The sequence below is a fragment of the Vidua chalybeata genome, chromosome 7 (assembly GCF_026979565.1).
Source record: "Vidua chalybeata isolate OUT-0048 chromosome 7, bVidCha1 merged haplotype, whole genome shotgun sequence".
Lineage (NCBI taxonomy): Eukaryota > Metazoa > Chordata > Aves > Passeriformes > Viduidae > Vidua > Vidua chalybeata.
Genome location: NC_071536.1, coordinates 8,221,847 through 8,241,636, shown reverse-complemented (window position 1 = coordinate 8,241,636; position 19,790 = coordinate 8,221,847). Strand labels below are relative to the sequence as shown.

At 39.9% G+C, this 19,790-nt stretch overlaps 1 protein-coding gene across 2 annotated transcripts in view; it reads left to right on the top strand.

The window, feature by feature from the left end:
• Positions 1–1,406: 1,406 nt before the first annotated feature.
• The window catches only part of COL5A2 (collagen type V alpha 2 chain), a 98,472-nt gene continuing 80,088 nt past the window's right edge, over positions 1,407–19,790 (top strand). Inside the window, exon 1 of one of the 2 annotated variants that reach the window (XM_053947652.1) lies at positions 1,407–1,632. In XM_053947652.1, coding sequence (XP_053803627.1) covers positions 1,533–1,632 — 100 coding nt within the window. In that variant the 5' untranslated portion in view covers positions 1,407–1,532. Of the gene's footprint in view, positions 1,636–19,790 lie in introns of both variants that reach the window. The other variant, XM_053947651.1, reaches the window with a different exon arrangement.

The following is a 19,790-nucleotide window of genomic DNA, read 5'->3' as shown; positions in this document are numbered from 1 at the left end:
GGAATCTCTCCTGGGAGTGAAATGGTAGAAGTTATCTTTGAATACCTCAGGAAAAAAAAGTGTCAAGACAGCTTGGTGCAAGAGAGTAGGGAACTTTGATGTTCTCTTTCAGTGTATTTTTATGTTCATCTCTGGTTTTGTTATTCAAGTAGATTTGATGTAGCATTGCAGTGCTGTGCCATTTTCTGGGTTACCTTTCTTCTTCTGGGCATTCTGGACCTTTGAAGAATCAGAATAAAACTTCACAGGCTTTAGGATTCTGCATCACTGAGAGGTGCTAAATCATCCTGTGATTAGCCAGAGAGTTTCCACTCTCTATGAATCCAGGTGAAGATGTTTACTTCAAATGGGATTGTTCTCGAGCTGAAATGGCTGAACACAGAAAACCTTCCAGCAGATGAATCTACATTTCCCTGCAGCAGGTATAGATGACCCCATTCTTAGCTAATGAGGGGATTAGTGACTGAGCTTCCTTTCAGCAGACCATAAACACTGTGGGAAGAAAGAAATTTAACATTCTACTCCCAGTTGCAAGTGATCCACAAAAGAGAGATTTGCTTAGTGCTCACGCTAGAATGCTAATTAAGGCACATTGTTAAGGGCTAAATACTAGGTTGGGGCTTAGGTCGGTTTGTCAGGGAACAGGGGCAGAGAGCCCTGAAGAAAAGCAGGTAATTGGATAGTTTGAACGGGCATTCTGGTATTAAAAGTGTAGAGCATCTTCCGGTGATTTTCAACAGTCTTCCCAACTGGTAGGATAGTAAATATCGAGCACGTAGGCATCTGAGGAAAGATTATTCAACAAAAAAATTAATTTGAGAATTATTATTTCCCTTTGGGTGAAGGAGGCTTATTTCCAAATTCCTGAAGCAAGCTGCCTTATTTTAGCTCCGTGAGTCCCTCTCAAGGGACTGGAGTCCCACTTGATAACACAGCGAGGCAGGGGGCAGTTATCAGAGGAGAGGAGGAAATCCTCTGGAGCGCTGGAAGTGATCGAGTTCCTAATAAGGGAATCGGCTCCAAATGGGGCTATACCCTCCATTTCCAGGAAGCGTGTGCCGGGTGTGGTAAAAGCAGAGCTTTCTTTTCCCGACAGCTTCTTAAAACTCTGCTTTTGATTGCTTAATAAATGGTCCTGAAAAAGCACATGCACTGCACAGCAGCAGGAAAGTATCCTGCAAGTATGCTTGTAAAGAGAAAAGTTCAAGGAAGAGTGAAGCCAGCTCTGATTCGGTTATTTACCATCAATCAGACTGTTGCTTGGCAGGGAGTGGATGGTTAGGAGCCTGAACGAGCTGAAAAGGGGCAGGAAGAAAGTGGAGGCAGCATTCTTCCTATTTAAAGCTGCATCCCCTGAAAGGAGTGTTTGCAGACTGCACTGGAGCTGGTGCTGAAAAGAGGGCTCGTAGACTTTGTCCTGGAACTGATGCGGAAAGGCAGAACGACTCCTCAGCTGGCTTCATGGTGCTAAAATAACCTTACGATTCTGCACTTTTTGCTGCCCAGGGAGGATACATGTCTAATATCTAGGCATGATGGCAGTCTTGGTACAAACGAGAACTTTTTTCATCCTCGCTGCTTTATTAGGCCGATTTGTAACCATAAAAGCGCAAGAAGTGGAAGAGTATGAAGGTGGTGAGTTTCTCTCTACCTCTAAAACAATTACCATAATCCCCCCTCTTTGCATGCAGTGTGTTTATTGTGTGATTTGGCTAATAAGTGGAGTGGAAAACCTCTGGGATACGAGAGTAAGACTTTTGCTTTCACATATTGAGAAGGGGGCAGAGAGGGGTTTGCTCTTTGGGTTTTTGAGCGGAAGAGCGAGGTTTGCGGCGCTCGCTGCGGGCACAGAGCGGGAGGGCCGGTCAAAGGCCAAGTGCTGCCGCGGGGCGCTCGGGCTGAGCCCCCCGTCTCGGCGGGGCTGTGGCCGCTGGGAAGTTCCCAACAAAAGAAAGGGCTTGGGACGCGGCTGGAGGACAGCTGGGCAAGCGAGCTGGGAGAGTAAACACCGAAGCCTCGCAGGGTGGAGTCGTTTGCGCTGAACTACATCTGCTTTCTCACATTCTTTGTTTTAGAGAAATACAGAAACGTGGGTTCTCCCTTTTTTCACCCCTCCCCCCTCCTCTTCTTTCCATTTTCCCTTCTTTCCTTCTCCGGCTCGTTTTCCCCCGGGCTCTTGCGGAGGGGCTGCCTGACGCCGAGGATGGCACAGAGCCTCCCCTCCGCCCGGGGGCTGGCGGAGCGAGGCAGCGGCGGTTCGGGGCAAGCTCCGTGCGGGCAGGAGCGCTGGCGAGCTGCGAGCCTCACCCGCCCGACCTGCGCTGTCTGCGGCTGCTTGGTAGCCGTTCGTGTTTAGTATCATTTCAGTGTCTGCGAGAGAGATACTGATGGTCAGGAGAAGGCGTAGTGACTGTACTCTTTCATCAGTCGGGATGAATGTCGTGATCTGTGCTGATTTCCTGAAATGTGAGCAGGCTGGTTGTGGGACAGTCTGGAGCTATTGTACTCCTGAGCGTACTTCCTAGGCTTCTTATATGTAACACTGGCTTCTTTTCCAAATTCGAGCACATTGTAGGATGTACCCTACAATGCAGTTTGCACTTACTTTATCGTGTATTTTTAAGAGTCTAATTTTTCTTGTAATTAAACTTCTCTGGTAATACGCTGGATTGCATAAGTGAGGAGGAGTCAAAGCTTGATGAATAAACCAGTGCAATATTTCTGAAACTTTTGTTCTACAAAGCAAAATGAGACTGTCCTGCCCGTGCACAGCTGTGTAAGAAGTCCCATAGAGGGGGCACTTTATATATTGTGAGTGTAATTCGTATACTTGCCATAAAGGGAGGCGTGTATTATGCATTTTTCAATTACATGTAATACCAAACAAAACAATTGTGAAAATACTGACTTCATTTTCTGGTATCCATTTAATAAAAAATATGGTTTTTTGCCTGTTAAAAAAAAAAAAGGGCAAAATTTATATGAGTTTTCTGTGAGGTTATTACATGTCATTTACTAGATTTTTGGAATTATGGAAATTATGGGATAAACCAGTAAACACGTTCTGGGGTAAATTTCCCATGTGCTGATGACTGAGGCAACTGAGAGGTATGTGGTAAGACAGAGAGCAAAATTTGTTGTAATAAATTAGTGACATCTGTTTACACTTACATCACTTACTCATCTTCCTGTTTGAGAAGTAATAGCTTTTGTCTACTATACAGACCCTTTTCCAATGTTCATTATATTAAAAGAAAACCAAACTCAAACCTATTTTAATATGATGTGAGGGTTGGTGCAGTGAAGATAAAAGTAGGGTGCATTCTACACATTGGTCTGATTTAATTGCACAAGAAAGGGATTTTACCTTTAATTTAGTTCCTGATTGAAGCCTACAAATGCTGTAGAGTGGACAGGTTTTACCCTTAGTTTGTCTTGAGTTTGGTATTTGTGTAGAGGTCTAACATCAGTCAACATTGTATTTTACTGCAGGTGACTTTGTCTGTAGAGCTGCTTTATTCTCTATATATACATTCGCTTACATTCACTACTACCAGATAAATAAATATTAGAGGTATCTGGGAAAGCAAGAAGGGCATTTCAGGAAGCGTAGATTAGAAGAAACTATCCGACTTTCAGAAATGACTGGTACAACACTGGTTTACATCCTTTTTTATGACAATCCTAGAAAAAATAAGGATTGGATGCTGCTTGTCAACTTTAGACACAGTGGCAGAAAGAAATAGCTTTTGTGGTAGTGTGTTACAGAATTTATCATAAGGGGGATTGATATAATAGATGAGTTGAATATAATAAAGCAGATAATATGGTTAAAAAACCTTAATGAAAGAACTGTAATACTACTTCAAACCAAACATACTGCTTAACTTTTTGTCACTTACCATTCCTGTACCTTTATGTAATGCCAGTTTCTTTATTATTTTTTTTTCCTCTTGAAACCCTTGCAGATTGATCTGTTCTGCTCAAAAGCACTTGGCTGGTAGTGCTACTTGGTGCACGTGCTTAAAATGCATCTAAAAATGTGGAAACCAGACACTTCCAAACGTATTACAGCAAAATTGGTCATTTTGATTCTGACTGTTTAAATGTGCCTATTTAAAAGTTATTTATCAATGAGGTCAGTGGTGCAAAATCCTAGAAGGACTGGAAGATCCTGGTTTTAATTTCTTTGTAGAGACTTGGTCTAGTTCAGAAATGCAACAGGATCAGAAAGTGCCCAGGAGGGGACTGAAATTTTGTGTTGTTTAACCGCTGAATACCTGAAAGCTCTGAATCTTTGGTAACAGGGTTTTCCACACAACTCTACAATCCTTCCTCTTTCCCTAGGGCTTGCGATAGAAGGAACTACTAGCAGAAGCAGGATGTGCTTCTAGGATCCTTTCCCATCCCCTTGGGAGTGTAAAAGTTTTTTAAAAGTAAATTAGAAACATGCCTTAAGTGGAAAATCAGTACATTTGAGTCGGATTTGAAATTGTGGGAATCACCTTGTTCAAGAAGAATTGTCTGTGCAAATTGCTTGTGACAAGGCAGTGATGGTTTATTACCACCATTTCCCATATTTCTCTTCAATCCTATACTTGCCTTTGGCTCTCATCAGTTTTTGCAATGTACCTTTGTCTGAATTATATTTTCCTGTCCACCCCTTGTGGTGTCAACCCTCCTTCAGTGCTCACCTCTTTCAGTGTGAGCACTGGTATTGATTTTAAAATATGTAATTTGATTGACAGTATGAACAAAGAAAAAAAAAAGGTCATTGTTCTGTTTAGATTAATGATCCTCTCTGCCTTTTTTTGAATTCTCAAGGTCTTTCATTTTGTCTGGGAGACATGGGAGAAAGGGAGATTGGACTGACTTTGGAGACACAAACAGCTCAGCTGCTGGAATGAGGCTGTTAAACTGTGTCCATTATCTTCTCACTGATACTATCTTTAGGGAGATAAGACTTTGTTACATTGCACAGTCCCCATAATGGGGCAAGTGCTGGGAATAAGATGACAAGTGAAAGTCCTCTGTAGCTATAAGAAAGTTATTGAGTATTTGTGCCAAATGCTTCTTTAGATTTTATGGGTCTTTAATCTATGTATCTGTGTAAAGGGTCCAGCTCCTAAGGAGAATGATATTGTATGATTCTATATGAAAGAGGAAAAACACCCCTTTTTTTACAATTGTCACAATTTTAGTGAGGATCTGATAATACTTAGAATTACAGAAGTATTGTTTAGGTTGGAAAAGACCCTTAAGATCATTGAATCCAACTGTTTGCATAGCTTCAGCAGATTGATACTCCAGCTCAGCTTGGTGTTGGCTGTGAACTTGCTGTGATCCCCTCATTCAGATCATTGGCAAAGATATTGAACAGGACTGGGCCCCATACTGAGCCCTGGGGAACACCACTGGTGACCAGATGCCAACTGGATTTAACTCCATCCACCACCAATCTTAGGGCTTGGCCATCTAGGCAGTTTTTTTACCCAGTGGACAGTGCACCCATCCAAGCCATGAGCAGCCAATTTCTCCAGAAGAATGCCATGGAAAACAGTGACCAAAGCTTTACTAAGTTCCAGGTAGACAACATCCCAGTCTTTTCCTCATCCCATAAGTGGGTCACCTTGTCATAAAAGAAGATCAGGTTGGTCAAGCAAGACCTGCTTTTCATAAACCCATGCTGGCTGGACCTGGTTATGTATGTAAATGTAAATGATATGGTTATGCTGTATTGATTCTCTTTTTTTTCCCCAAAAGTTCCAGATCCTCAGATTATGTTTGTACCTCTGCTCTCTTATGTCTGCACCTCTGCTTTTTTAGTGAGAAAACCTGCATATATGTGTGCATGCAAGTATATGTGTTTGGGGGCTTAAGCATAGTAAATAATTCAAAAATAGAAATTAATATAACTCTAAACAAGTAGCAAATGGGAATATAGTATCTATTAGACAAAGTCATAATTCTGTGGGGACTAACTCATTGAATTAGAGAACTTTCCTGACCGTAAAAGTGTGGGAAGGATATTCTACACAGAAATTTCTACAAGAAGACTCCTTGAGAGGATTCCTTCTGTTCAGCCTGAGCAAATCTTTGCTCAAAATTATGGAATACATAAAACTGAGGGTCATGTTGAACCATCTACATTAACTTGTAGTTTTTTTGGAAAATACATTTTGATTGAAGAATAATTGCATGCCGTGTTTGCTAGTGCAGGCCTTTTCCCCCCCTGATGTTTACAAATATGGATTATTGCCATAGAAACTGAATGGTCATTTCATGACTCATGTTTTAACATGCTCAGTCTTCATTTCTTGGTGAGGTCTTTTCATCCTTGCAATTTGTTTCAGTGTGATAACATTCTATCAGCTTGATTTGTTCATGCAGAACATGCAGGATTGGTCCTGTTTTTAACAATACTTAAATATAAATTGGTTAATAATACTTATTTTTGAACTTACTAATGCTTTAGAAGTTTTCAGAAAAAAAGAAATATCTACCAAATCCCTTGACTGGTGATAAATGCTCCTAGGAAACCCTGCTTAGGAACAACTCCTGGTGTTGACGTTGTGTTTACTATCTGGGTAAACTATAAGTTACGATTTTTCTGTGGTTAGAATTAAAAATGGTCAAGTGGCCACATAACTTGGTTTTTGGTGTTTTTTCAGAAAAGAAACACAGATTCTTGTGTGTATGTGCAGGGAAGCAGGAACTGCAAAGACAGATCTTCATGCAGCAATATAATCCTTAAAAAAAAACCGAGCAGATGTTCGTGGCCTGTATACAACTATTTTTCTGTATATAGAGGAAGGCAACAAACTCAGTGCCAAGAAATAACAAAGTAATGAAAAATAGTCGAAATTCCAGCTGGAGGCATGTGATCTATCCTTATATGTGCACTGTTTCACTTACGTTTGTCATTGTGACCCTGCACATTTTTGTGTGTAAAGTCCTGATGATATAATTTTCTCAGAAATTATTCTTAGAAAGAATAAATCAAAGTGTTAATCCAGTGGATTCTCAGTTGGGTCAGGGAAGAGAGACTGGACTTGCACTTCAGTTTATTGTGTAGACAAACCCCCCATTCTTTATATAACCAACAAGGCAAACCCAAGTGTCCTTTAATGTAAAATGAATAAATTAATCAGATTAACTTGGAATTTCAGTTTTTGACAAAGGCTTCTTGGAGTTTGAACTTTCAGAGCACGAGGAAGGATTGTTGCACTGCCTGAAATCTCAAGCTGCAACAGACCTACCTTGTTCCACCGTCCTTGAATGGCCTGGTGAGGCTGTCATGTGCAGAAGGTCAGGGATAATTTGAGCTGGAAAATAGGATGCATTAATTCCAAGTTTAATAAAGAAAATGCATTTATTTCCATGGTATAAAATGAAAAACCAGGTACTTTCAAGCAGGAGAAAAATGGCTCTTAACTATGATAGTCACGTAACGCTTAGAGGAACAGAGGTATCCCAAGGGGTTGCATAATGTATTATTTATGTCTTTTATGTAATCAGTGCATTCTGTATATACAAATAATACTGTTTCTCTAGGTACTTTTTTTTGGTCATGGATTGTTCTGTGATTCTGTGCTTTTCCTAGCTTAAATTTAGAGAAATTTGAAGAGTTAGTGCTGTTCCTGAACTACAAGAAGCGATAAACCAGTGCTACTGACTATAGGAAGTAACACAATTATTTTAATATAAATGGTTATTTTATAATTTGATTTGTAATTATAAAACTGTAACGTGCTGGAAGCTTTGAATGATGATAAAGCCTTGATGCCATGGTAATTAAAATATCCAAACCGTTGCTTACAATTATCTCTTCTTAGTAAGCAACATACATTTTTCATAGCCTGCTGTGCTGCCTTTTATTCTTGCAGTGAGAAACAATTCCATTATTCCACTATCCCACCCGCAATTGCTGCAGAAAGGTCGTGTGTTATATAAGCATGAAGACTAAGAATGATTGTCAGAGGGCCAGTGGTGGGATGCTCCCTGTCCAGGGAGCTTCTATTCATGCAGACCCTCAGAATTCTGTTTGTATCTGCTGCTGAAGATAGGTCTTGTCTTTGGAGAGCTGTCCTAAGGATGTTCCTTGGCCATGCTGCTGCCAGTTGAAACTTGATTGGAGCTTTGGAGGATTTGCATTTTTCTGCAGCTCTGTGTGAGCAGTACAGCTGGGAAAGTGATATAATTAAGTTGTTTTCATACTGAAAAGCTTTCATGGTCGTTTGTGTCTTCACTACTTCTCATTTATAGCCTTTGGACTATGCAGCAGTAGCATGGGAGGACTAAAGAATTAATTTGAATCTTTGTGCCCTTGTTCTTTGGATAATGTGGCTGAATAGAAACACAAACAGCGACTCTGATACTGCTGGCAGGAATTCAGAGCTTTGGACATGAACTCATTTAGAGTGAGAACAGAAGAGTAAACTGTCTCCCTGAGGTCTGCTCCCTGCTGAGCAGTAGATGTCTGGCAGAGAAGGTCCATACAATGTCTTCTCCAAATATTCTTTGGTCATTAAGTGCTTGCCAGCATCCTTCAGCAAGCTGACCACCTGAAGTACAGGATTATGGGCATAATGGCAGTGTAGCGTAGGAAGAGATTGAGGGAGAAAAAAGAAGAGTCATCACAGAACAGTTCGGGTTGGAAGGGGCCTTGAAGCCCATCCTGTTTTTCCACCTGCCATGGGCAGGGACACTTTCCACTACACCAGGTTATTCCAAGCCCCATCCAACCTGGTCTTGGACACTTCCATGGATGGGGCAGCCAACAGCTTCTCTGAGCAACCTGTTCCAGTGCTTCATCCAACACACAGGAGAGAATTTCTTTCTAGTATCTAATTTAAACCTGCCTTCTGCCAATTTGTGAGTTTGTCCTGGCCCAGTTGCTCCAAGATTATTGCTTCACATTAAAATGATAGTGAAAATACAGCTAAAAGCCAGCAGGAAACTGTTCTCCATTTGAGGAGAGCTGTCTGGGGCCAGCTGTATTATCATAGGTAACCTCAGAGGTTATGCTGAGGGAGCATTTTGTTTAAAGCAGTTGTCTGTCTTTCAGGAAATCATAGACAAGCTTGATTGAGATTAAATGACTTTCTAGTCTGAAATCTCATGTCTCCTTTCAGTAGATCAAGAAAAAGTATTTAAGGAAAAAATTAAAGAAGAAGCAGCAAACACTCAGCTTTTCACAAATACTTTCTTTACAGGGTTCTATCAGATCTTCAGATCTGATAAAAATGTGTTGAATTGCCATAGTGATTGCTATCCTATGACAGTTATTTATGATTCATTTTCTGTCTACTTCAAAGTAGGAGTTTTTTCCTTCAGCTGGAGTGTCTCATTTTCCAAATACTGAGGATGATTTAGTCATCTTTAAGCCATTCTATGCTATTTCAGAAAAATCAAGTTACCCTGAATTTAGTTCATCCAAATTATGAATTATAATTATAGTTAACAAGTAATATAATCAATAAATGAATATTTTTTTTAACCAAGTATGATTTATTTTTGGCTTTCTTGCTTATATCAGTGATGAGCCTTTTGGTAGGAAAGATACTATTGAGTAGCTGGGTTATTTCACTTCTCAAAGGCTCCTGCAGGCTTCCTGAAAATTCTTCTGAATAATCCTCAGTGTGACCAAAGCTCTGAGAATAGAAGAGGAAGGGAAGCAAGAGGCAGGAACTTCCAGAGGGGGGTTGGGAGTGTGATGGGGCTTGGACCTCTCGAGGAGCCCTCAGCTCCATTCAACCGAGGGGTCATTGTCCTGTTGTGACTTTGGGCTGTGGAAATAGCCTGCATTTTCCACTCCTTCAGAGGCACAGGCAAAAAGTGGTATCTCTTTTCCTCTGTATTAATTTTCCATTGGAGTAACTTCTTTTACCCTTAAAATTCCCAAACCAGCACATAATGCATGCATTGAAAACCTGTTGGTTTCTAATACTAAAAAGATTTCATGTGTGAGGAGGAGAACACAATCCTAAGAGTACATATCTGTACTTTAGAACTCTCTGGAATCAGGAGTGTTGTGATCTGTAAAGATCCCCAGTATATATGCTTACATATTTAAAGAAAATAACATGTTTGTAACTTGCTGCAAGGTAAAGATTAAAGTGGATTAATATATAGTGTGTTAGATTTTTGTAGGGCATTTTACATATGTATGTGAATGTGGTGTCTTCCTACTCTATGGGAACTACAGTGCAAGGCAGATGCACCTCACTGGTGAAAGTAATGGAGGATGATTTCCAGATGTTTAATGCTTGCTTTGGCAAGAGGCAGAAAGGACTGGAACATGCATTGGCGGCAACAAAGGAAGGGAAGAACCTGATGTCAAAGGCACTGAGCCTGGTGACAAACCGAGCAGAACATGGAAAATGGAGCCATGTGCAGAAGGAAGAGCCAACATGACAGTATGACTGCTGTCACCACACTGAATCTTGGAATTATAGTGGTGACTGGCAGAGTGCTGGGAGCCTACTTCATACTTCAAAAATTAGGAATGAGGTTAGACAAGTTATCCTTTACTCTTTTTTTTTTTTTTCTTTTTTTTTTTTTTTCCCCTCTCCCTGTAATGATAGAAAATTCCATCTAAACCTGGACACTGAGCATGAATAACTTTGGCATGCTTTGATTTTATATTTCCACTGTAAAGTACAGGGCCTTCCTATGAATTTGTGTGCAGTGCAGAGCACAAAGCATCCTTGATATCAAATGAAGCCTAAGGGTACTACTGTAATATACATACTGAGTCATTGTGCTAATAATACATTTCTGGAATGGCGTGGATTTTCATGTTGAATAGCTGGCTGGTTTCAGAAGTGGAATTGGCTCCTCAGCAAAGAAATCTCTGGCTAGTGAATCACCTGCTTGCTGTAAGGTTTCAGTAGGCACCTCTCTGGGGCTGGCTATCCTTTTTAGCGTACACGCCAACACTCTGCGGCTCTACCACATTTTATCAAAAACACTCATGCTTCTTGGTTTGGTTTGTTGTTTTTTGGAGAGCAAGGTGAGATGATGGCGAGAGAAGAGCTAAATCTCAATCCCCTTAGGCTGTGCATGTTTGTCCCTATGAAGTGTGCCAGGGCCAAACGGTGTGAACTTTAATGTTAGTGATATCATTCTCATGGTTTTTAAAATTAGGATATGGAGCACTTAGTTATTGGGGTTGGCTTTTTTTTTCTCCAGCTGTTCTCTGTTTCTTTGAGCCTTTCCTGGCTTCCTAGGAAACCTCTGCAGTATAGAATGTATCTATTTCGCAGGCAGTTTATTTTTTTGTGTTTGAAACATGGAAAGTAAATATTTGGTAATGAAATCTCCCTTTCAGGAGAGTACTTTAGAACCTAACTTGAGGCACATGAATAGTCTTATTTATTGTAATAAGACAACTTATACCTTTATTTTATTTTCTCCTTAATGAATGAAAAAATTAATTATTTCAGTTTTTCTTTTAAAAGAGGGTAACAAGCTTCAAGATCTTTAAAGCTGAAGGTTTGATTAGGTGAAATGATGCACCAGTGAGTTATCTTAAATAGAATAGCTATCTTAAATAACTTGTATCAGTTATACTGAAATTTTTGCACAAATTCACATGATTTGGCTTCCTGTCATCAGTAAACATCAGTACAGAAACACAGCCCAGCTTCTGGTTTCACTGGAAACCAAGGGAATCTCAGTGGTTTTGGTTTGAGTTTGCTTTATGCTCAAATCTGACATTAAAGGTTCTTGCATCATCTCAGATACACATGTACAGAAGAACATGGAAATCAAGGCTTTTGGGGTTCTCAAGATGATCTGTGTGCCTAATAATGCTTAATATAATAGATGACCTCCTGGTAAATTTTGCATGAAGCTACAAGAGATTCAGTAAAGGCTTAAATTTGGGACAGACTTCAGCATACCTTAGTCTGGAGAGTGACTTGGCATTTGGTGCTTCTATCGTCCTGATCTCTAGCTCTGTCTGGAAGAATGCTTTGGGACCCCTAGGCTGGAGTGATGATATCAGAAGGGAATGTGACTGCCTGGAAAGGGGATGCTCCTATGGTCCTGGTTTCTAACAGGATACAGCTGTGGCTTAGTCTGAGTCCTATAAATGTGAGTGAGTGTTGACTCAATGCCATGAGAAGAAACTTTGTGGTGTGACAGTACCCTGCCTTTCTTCTACTGGGACTAGAATCACACCTGAGCAATTCCTGACATGCATGCAATTTCAAAATGCCAGGGGAGAAAGCACGACTCTGCTGCTGCTCTTCATGACTGCATCCACATCCCTGCATTCAAAGCCCAAGTTACATCATTGGTACTGCTTGCCAAGTAGAGTTCTCTTGAGAAAAGGAGTAAGGCATTCTGCCTATGCTGCTTTTTTTTTTTTTAAGTCTACTTACCCCACTGGTTAAATGTTTAAACTTCTGAAAAGGAGTCTGCAAATATAGCTGAAATACAGCACTGCTTTTGAGCTAAAGCTGGTCTGTGGGCTGAAATATGAGTTGGAGTAAAAGCGTGTACTTTTAAATAGTATTTGTTACCCAGACTTAGTATGCACCAGTAGTCAAATTAACTGGGATGGTCTTAGGATGCAGGAGTATAGTTCCTGGAAATGTGTAGCTTCATCAAATAATGCCCTCAGGCTTTGCTCTTGGACACAGCTGGAAGACACTGTGCAGAACTTACTGTAGGGTATTACAGTAGACAGGCTGTGCTGAGCCCACGTTTAAAGACCTTTACCCAGTTTGCCCTTTGGTTTCCACCCTCACACAAGGGTCTGGCTTTAATGGATGCCTGTTATCTCCCAGTATAATCATATAAATCTGAGTCTGGTTAGGATTAATGGTGTGGTTCATCTTCTGACTTTCAGTTTACTTTGAAAGCACAGATCTGGGGCTGCTTTAGCAAAAGGATATGCTTCTACTAAAGTTAGTTTTTAGTTTGTCACAACTGCCATTTTATGCTTCTGGTCACCAAAATCAAAAAATCAGAATTTTTTTTTTACCCCAAAGTGGATTTTATTTCTTCATGAGATGGCTAAATAAGTCTTATTCTTGTGTGCATAGACTTTCTCTCTCTCTCTCTTTCTTTTTTTTTTTTTTTCTCCCTTAAATCTCCTCCCTTCCGGAGGCTGAGAGACTGAAATTCCTCCTTCAAGTTTGCATGACTTAGAAAATTCTAAGTAACTTGTTTATACAATGGAATGCAGCTCACAATGAGATGTAAATACCAGCACACTGATCCTCTGGCTTTTGCTTTTGTCTTGAACTATAACTATTTATTGAAATGACAGAGTGAGCTTTAGGACATTTTGTCAGAACCAGGCAAGACAAATCACTAATTATTATGACCCCTTTTGATATTTAACAAACTGTGAAGTTTGAAGCTAGATCTTGCTTTGGCTTGGTTCTTTTTGTATTTGTCTCAGGAGGCAAGATTTTTTCACTGGGTGATATAAGTTTGTTAGATTTTTTGGGGGGAATGGGCGTAGTTTTTTTTTCCTCCTTCCTCCTGGAGTTATTTAGCATAAGGAAGAATATATATTATAAGAATATAAGGAAGAATATATATGACAAGGGACTTCAGAGCTAATGCAGAAGAAGCTTCTCTTTCCCTTTGTGTGTCCTGTTAAAACAATGCTTCTTGTACTGCTTGCCTTGCTCTGAGAAGACATCAACAAATGGTATAGGATAAGCCTGGTTAAGGCAAGTTTAATAAAAAAAAATTGCAGGTAGTTCTGGCTGGCAGTTGCCTCCGTCACACTGAAAAACTTATCTTCAGTTTGATTAGGAATAGAATGACAATGTTTCAGGAATACAGATAGGAAAAAGAAAAAACGTCTGCTGTGTAACTTGTAGGTTATTACAGAGGCAGTTACAGCAATTATATTTTTGTGCAATGCAGCACAATATCTTCAGGCATCTAAAATGTTTCTTTCAAGTCTTAATGAACTAAACATAACACCTGACCCTGAGGTTGATGTAGGTGTGTGCCATTCTCTACTGTACGTTTTTTGTAGCCCAGTAGGAGATTTGAGGTTGCAAGAAATTGTAGATCTAAATATTATACCTAATGATAGATGTCCTAATAAAGAACACAAAGTATTTCCTCAGAATGCCTTTTTTGCTGTTCTAGCTTACACTACTTTTCTTGTTGGTTGTTTTTTTTTTCCCCCATCCTGTGAGAAACTTGTAGGAGGCTGCAACCAGACCGATCTGGTTTTGGAAATGAGATTGTCTTCATGCAAAGTGCCTGAAGGGTAATGTTCTTCTTTTAGTCCAACTAAATGCATAATGAGTTTTCCAGTACCTGTGTTAGCACTCTCCCAGTTCTACAAGGAAGAGTCTGACATGCTTGCAAAATGCAGCTTTTTGTAGCCTGTAAAATTTCTGGCATGTCATGTGTGACTAAAGCTCATGGCATGTGTTGCACCAGGGCTTTAGACTGCAGACTGTGTTTACTCAGAGAAACTTTCTGCAGAAAGAATGTGAATAGTATGGACTCTAATGTGGACTGTTTGGTCAGGGCATGAATATTCCTTTTCTAATAAAAAGGAAAAAATTGATGATGCCTTGAATAGGCTGGTCTGTATGTTATGCAGTCTGCATAAGAATATAAAAACAGAACAGAGAGCAGAAAAAAACTTAAAAATATTGCAGCTCTTTTTGATCCAGAACGAACTTTGCATTTCTGATTAAGGAATATTCTAAGTCATTGAGCATTTGAATTCTCCATTTTTGTAACATGTAAATAGTTCTGCAGTTACCTGAAATCAATCAGCTGCTGTGTAGGAAAGTTTCCCACTCAGCTTAAGGTGTTACCTACGTTCATAAGAAGTTAATATTAGGGAAGATGGTACCAGGACATCAGGTGCTTTTGAGGCCTGATTGAAAGGGAGTACGTTTGTAAGGCCAGTTCTGGAGCGTGTGTGAAGCATAGACTGGCTCCTGTGTGGTGCACTTCTGAGGCAGTATTATAAGCTCTCCTGGTCTCTCAGGCTTGACACTAAAATGGCAGGAATATTCAGTTGTGTAGCTCAATTGCAGGAGGATGTTTTGCAAAAGACTGTTGGACATTTTTGTGTGCTGTCCTGTTTGAAAGAAGATGCTTCTATAATCAGGTGGATGATTGACATCTATGCTATTCTATGCTTTCAGTGTTTATTTCCAGGTGTGCATCTGGGATTTGATTTATTGCCCTTGAGAGATTCTCAAAGGTAATTATGTTCTCAATAAAGCAGTCGCAGGTTTCGTACCTTACCAGTTGCCTCTTCTGTCTCTGTGCCTTTATCACTGGGCTCCTCAGAGTGGATTGTTTTCAGAGACAGCTTGCCTGTGATCAGTGAGGCCTTTTTCCATATTGACCTCAACCTGTTCTTAACTACATAAATCCAGGCAGCCACAGCGATGAAGTGCACACAGAAATTTTACTTCATGGAGGAATTTTATAGAGCTTACAGTGCAGTTAAGTTGAAATTACATAGCAGTTATGGGAAATGCATGGTTAGTTATGCCTTCCCTCATGCCGTGCCTTCCCTCAATTCTGTGCCATGAAAGAAACACATATCATTTACTCCAAATTTGTTTTAGTTGTAGATGAATTACTTTGAAGGTAAAAAGGGAGAGCTAGTTTCTTTAATATGTATCTATTCCCATTAGTGAAACAAACAGAAAATCAGTGCTTGACTGCTGATACTAATTATGATTCTGAGTTGATTCCTACATTGGAAAAACAGAATAAACATGTACACTTTCATTGTTTGCCTTTATAGATCAGCATGAAAGTAAGAAAAGTGATTAATTTCAAGTTAATGTTCTGAACAGTGAAGTTTTATTTTCACAACCAAGGTGATTGTGAAGTGGATATTTGATTCTGATATGCTTGGCACTGAACTACCAACCTCAGATATTTTACATGTAGTGAAAATACTATTCACTAAAATAGTTTGAAGGGGAGCTACCTGTGTAGATTTTCTGTATAACTGAGATGATAAACGCTTTATTTGAATGTGATATTTACAGGTTTATTTGTACAAAAAAAAATTTTGCCTGAGAAAATGATGAGTGAAACTTTTTTTTTTTTTAACCGTGCAGCTCCCAGATTTTATTTGTTCACATGTTTTTTATTGTTTCACATGTTTTATTTGTTTTTCCTCTGGTCTGCAGTATGTAGTGTAAATTCAGGGCTTGGTAAACAGTGCTCTTTGGAAAATTGCTTGGAAATTTCTCCCTTTCACCAGAAGAGGTTGGGCTTGATGTCAGTGCTGAGACCCAGGAGCAGTTACTGATCCTGAGGTGACATCCAGGCTGCCACTGTGTGTGATGAGCCTGCTCCCTTCTTGTAGGCTGGTACCTTTAAATGCCAAGCTAATTTTTATACTTCCCAAATTTGACACAGAACCAGTGAAATAAGGGCAAGCCACCATTTATTTACTTCAGTTTTCATGAAGGAGGCCTATCCCAGGCTCTAGGCAACCTGCCATCAATTATCCATACAATTCATAACAAAAAAGGCAAAAAAGCAGTAAACCATAGCCATGTTTGCCAACTGCCTTAGCTTAGGGGTAATGAAATCATCCAGCCCCTCACATTCCCTTAACCCTCTAACTCTGCTCCTACCAAACATTTGTTTCAGAGACAAGCTATGTCTCTGTTGGAGTTAAAAATGTACATTTTAATATATTCCAACAGATCATGCAATTTCCTAGTTTAGCAAGCTGGCTGTGCCAAGCTTTTCTGCTATAGACTATAATTTCCTTTCTGAAGAGAGAAGGAGCATCTGGACCTACTCAGTTGCCAGCACAGAGCTTGTCCACGTCAGCAAACTGGAGCTCCAGTGTGGCTGCCCAGGGTCAGCTGTGGGCTGCCTGGAATCTCCTTATTAAACAAGCCCAGAGTTTTGGATCTGCACCAAGCCCCTAGAACTGAACATGCTGGGACATTTGCAAAGTCCTGTTTCAATACCAGAACTCAGTTGCAAAGGGTCATTGATGCATGCTGCAGACATTTCCCTGTGTGCTCCAAGTCTCAGATTTCGAGTGCAAAATCTTATCCGAGCAGAACTATGCTTAAAAACCCAGTTAATGGTAGGGTCTGCTTTCATTCATTTCTCCAGTGGACTAGGAAATAGACTGTGTTTAACTTTCATGATCTTAAACTGTCAGTTTAAGATTGTCTTGGTTTCTTTAGAAAAATTTGTTTAGAACTTATATTCTTAGCCACTGACACTTGATAGAAATTTTCCAGCCATTAAACTTCTGTCAAAGGCCATACTTGAATTGTGGTAATGTAATATTATAATTTGGCATTAATGGTAGATTATTAATTGTGGGGAGGTGCTGGTGTGATATGTAATTTCGGTCCTGGTTCTGTCTCTATGGTTCTTTCTAGATGATTGTTCTGACTTCTCTAAGAGAAGATACACTAACATTATTTTTGGCACTAAACCCAAGGATTGTTGGCTACTGCCATGCTTGGGTAGATGGAGATATACAAATGGGATCCTCAGTACACATTAGTCAGGGAGATTGGAACAAGATGCTTCCATGGGACAGCAGTTGTCTCTTGACCTGATTGCCTTAAAAAACCCCAACCTCAAACCCCATGCTAAAAACCCAACACCCTTATCCCCCAAAGAAAATTCATTCACTGGGTTTTCTGGCTTTCAGGGTGCTGTGTTTGCAGCCAAGTCCCACTCAGGATGTCTCTGAAAGGTTTGGTTGAGGTGTGCTGAACCAAGGTCACATCTGCAGTGAATTCTCTGGGGTTGGTTTTCAACACCAAATCATTTTGCAGTATATTTTTCCTTTGATTGCAATTTCATACTTAGGTTACTAATGCATGAAAAAAATGTACTGTCAAGTCAGATCATTTGACTTACTCTCCTGACATTTCTGTTTGGAAGAGGCAGATCTTGGAGCAGGTCTTCTTCATCTGGTGTAAATTACAGTGCTACCATTATGTCAGTGGAATAATTTACATAAGCTAAAGGTCTGCAAGATAATCCAGAGACCAGGTGTGCCCCATGTTCTGTGTTTTACCCCATTGTCTGTAAAATTATAATGTAGTAATGACTGATGAGTTCCTACTGTGGTGTTTGTTGTGGTGTGTATAGCGAATGCTGATCATAGTTAGCAGTCATGCAATTAAATTCTTACCCTTACTTGCATGTAAAGGACATGCATAAATTTGGAAATATTTCCTAACCACCAGGCTGTAATTTGGGGTTAGGAGAAACTCCCACAAGGCACACACACTTCTAAACTGGAAAAACCGAAAATGTAACAAGCTGTTACTGGCTACTTTTTGGGTTCTCATCCAACACAGCCCTGAAAAAGTGGAATTAAGGTTTGGGTTAGGGCCTCATTTGGTTTGTTATGATGTTGTTACTGAGATTCACACTTCTTTTTCCTAATTGGAGAACATGAAAATAGCTTTTCTTCCCTCCTGGGTGAGAAGCTGGGTGCTGGTATGGCCCTGTATTAAGTGATCAGTGGATGCCATTTCAGGTATCATGTGATATTGCACAGGATGAGAGCTGAATTTCGATCCCTATGAAGTTTACATTAGCAAGGAGGAGTATGAGGAAGGAAACACAGGTTTCAGTGTGTTAATTCCTGCTCAGAAGTAGATTACTTAGTATTTTCACGGATACCATTGTAAATGTCTTAAAAGAGGAGCAGTTCTTTTTGCCTGGTCCCTCAGGAGATGGGCAAGTCCTTGTTAAGACTGCAAGTGTTGACTTAGATTCTGTGATTTTAGTAAAACTATTAGTAGTACTACCTAAAGCGTAACCGTAGGAGGCTTGTTTGTCTCCTCCTGACTGAAATGTTTTGTTATTTAAATAAAGCATTGGGATATCATCAAGCTTGTGGTCCACTGAGATGAATAAAATTAGGCAAATTATGTCCATATTGTTCTTTTCTCTATGTTAACTCAGGAAGAAAAACACCTGATAAGATTAATATCCAGATTAGTGAACATTCGAAGTTCTTGAGATCATGTAATCTCCTGGAAATATAGAAATGTCCTGGTTGCTACAGAGCTCTTTTTAATAGACTGGGGCAAATGCTGAAGCATGTGTAAACAAATCTATGTATGCATGTGTGGGGCAAAAGTAAGAAAAACATTGACTATGTTGATGAATGAATATCAGAGTGTATCACTTAAAAAAAAAAAGCAAAGCTTTGTGAATGTTGGCATAGTGAGATATTATTTTTTTTTCCCCCAATTTTTATGGAGATGTTTAGGAATAACTTATGTTTTAAAATTTCTTTCTCTTCTGGTCAAACTGTATTTCCAAAAAAGAGGCAGAAAATAGTATAAAACAAATTTAACTTGTTCTGAAAAATTAAGCTTTTTTAAGTCAGCAAATTGAATTACTAGACAAAAATGTACTCAGAAGTCAGGCTTTTTACCACAGGAGAATTTCTTAACTGGTGTCCCTGTACAAGTAGTCCTCAATACAGTGAGATAAGCACCCCCCCCATCTCTTCTGCAACATCTGTAACTGCTGTCCCTAGAGCCAGGAAGATCTCTTTCCTTGCTAGGGCACTACCATGGATGCTTCCAGTATGCTGACTTAATTCAAAAATTATGTAAACAAGAAAAATGGACATGGAGCCAAAGAATTCGCAAGCTGTGAAACTCAGGTGGGTGAAGAGTTGAGCCCCAGGTTGAGAGGAGACATTTGTTGTTTCACTGGTTCCTTTCTTTGCAGCATCACACGGCAGCACTGGATTGTTGGGGAGAACTGGGAGGAAACAAAGGGGGAAAAGGAAAGTATACCTCTTTCAGCCTTGT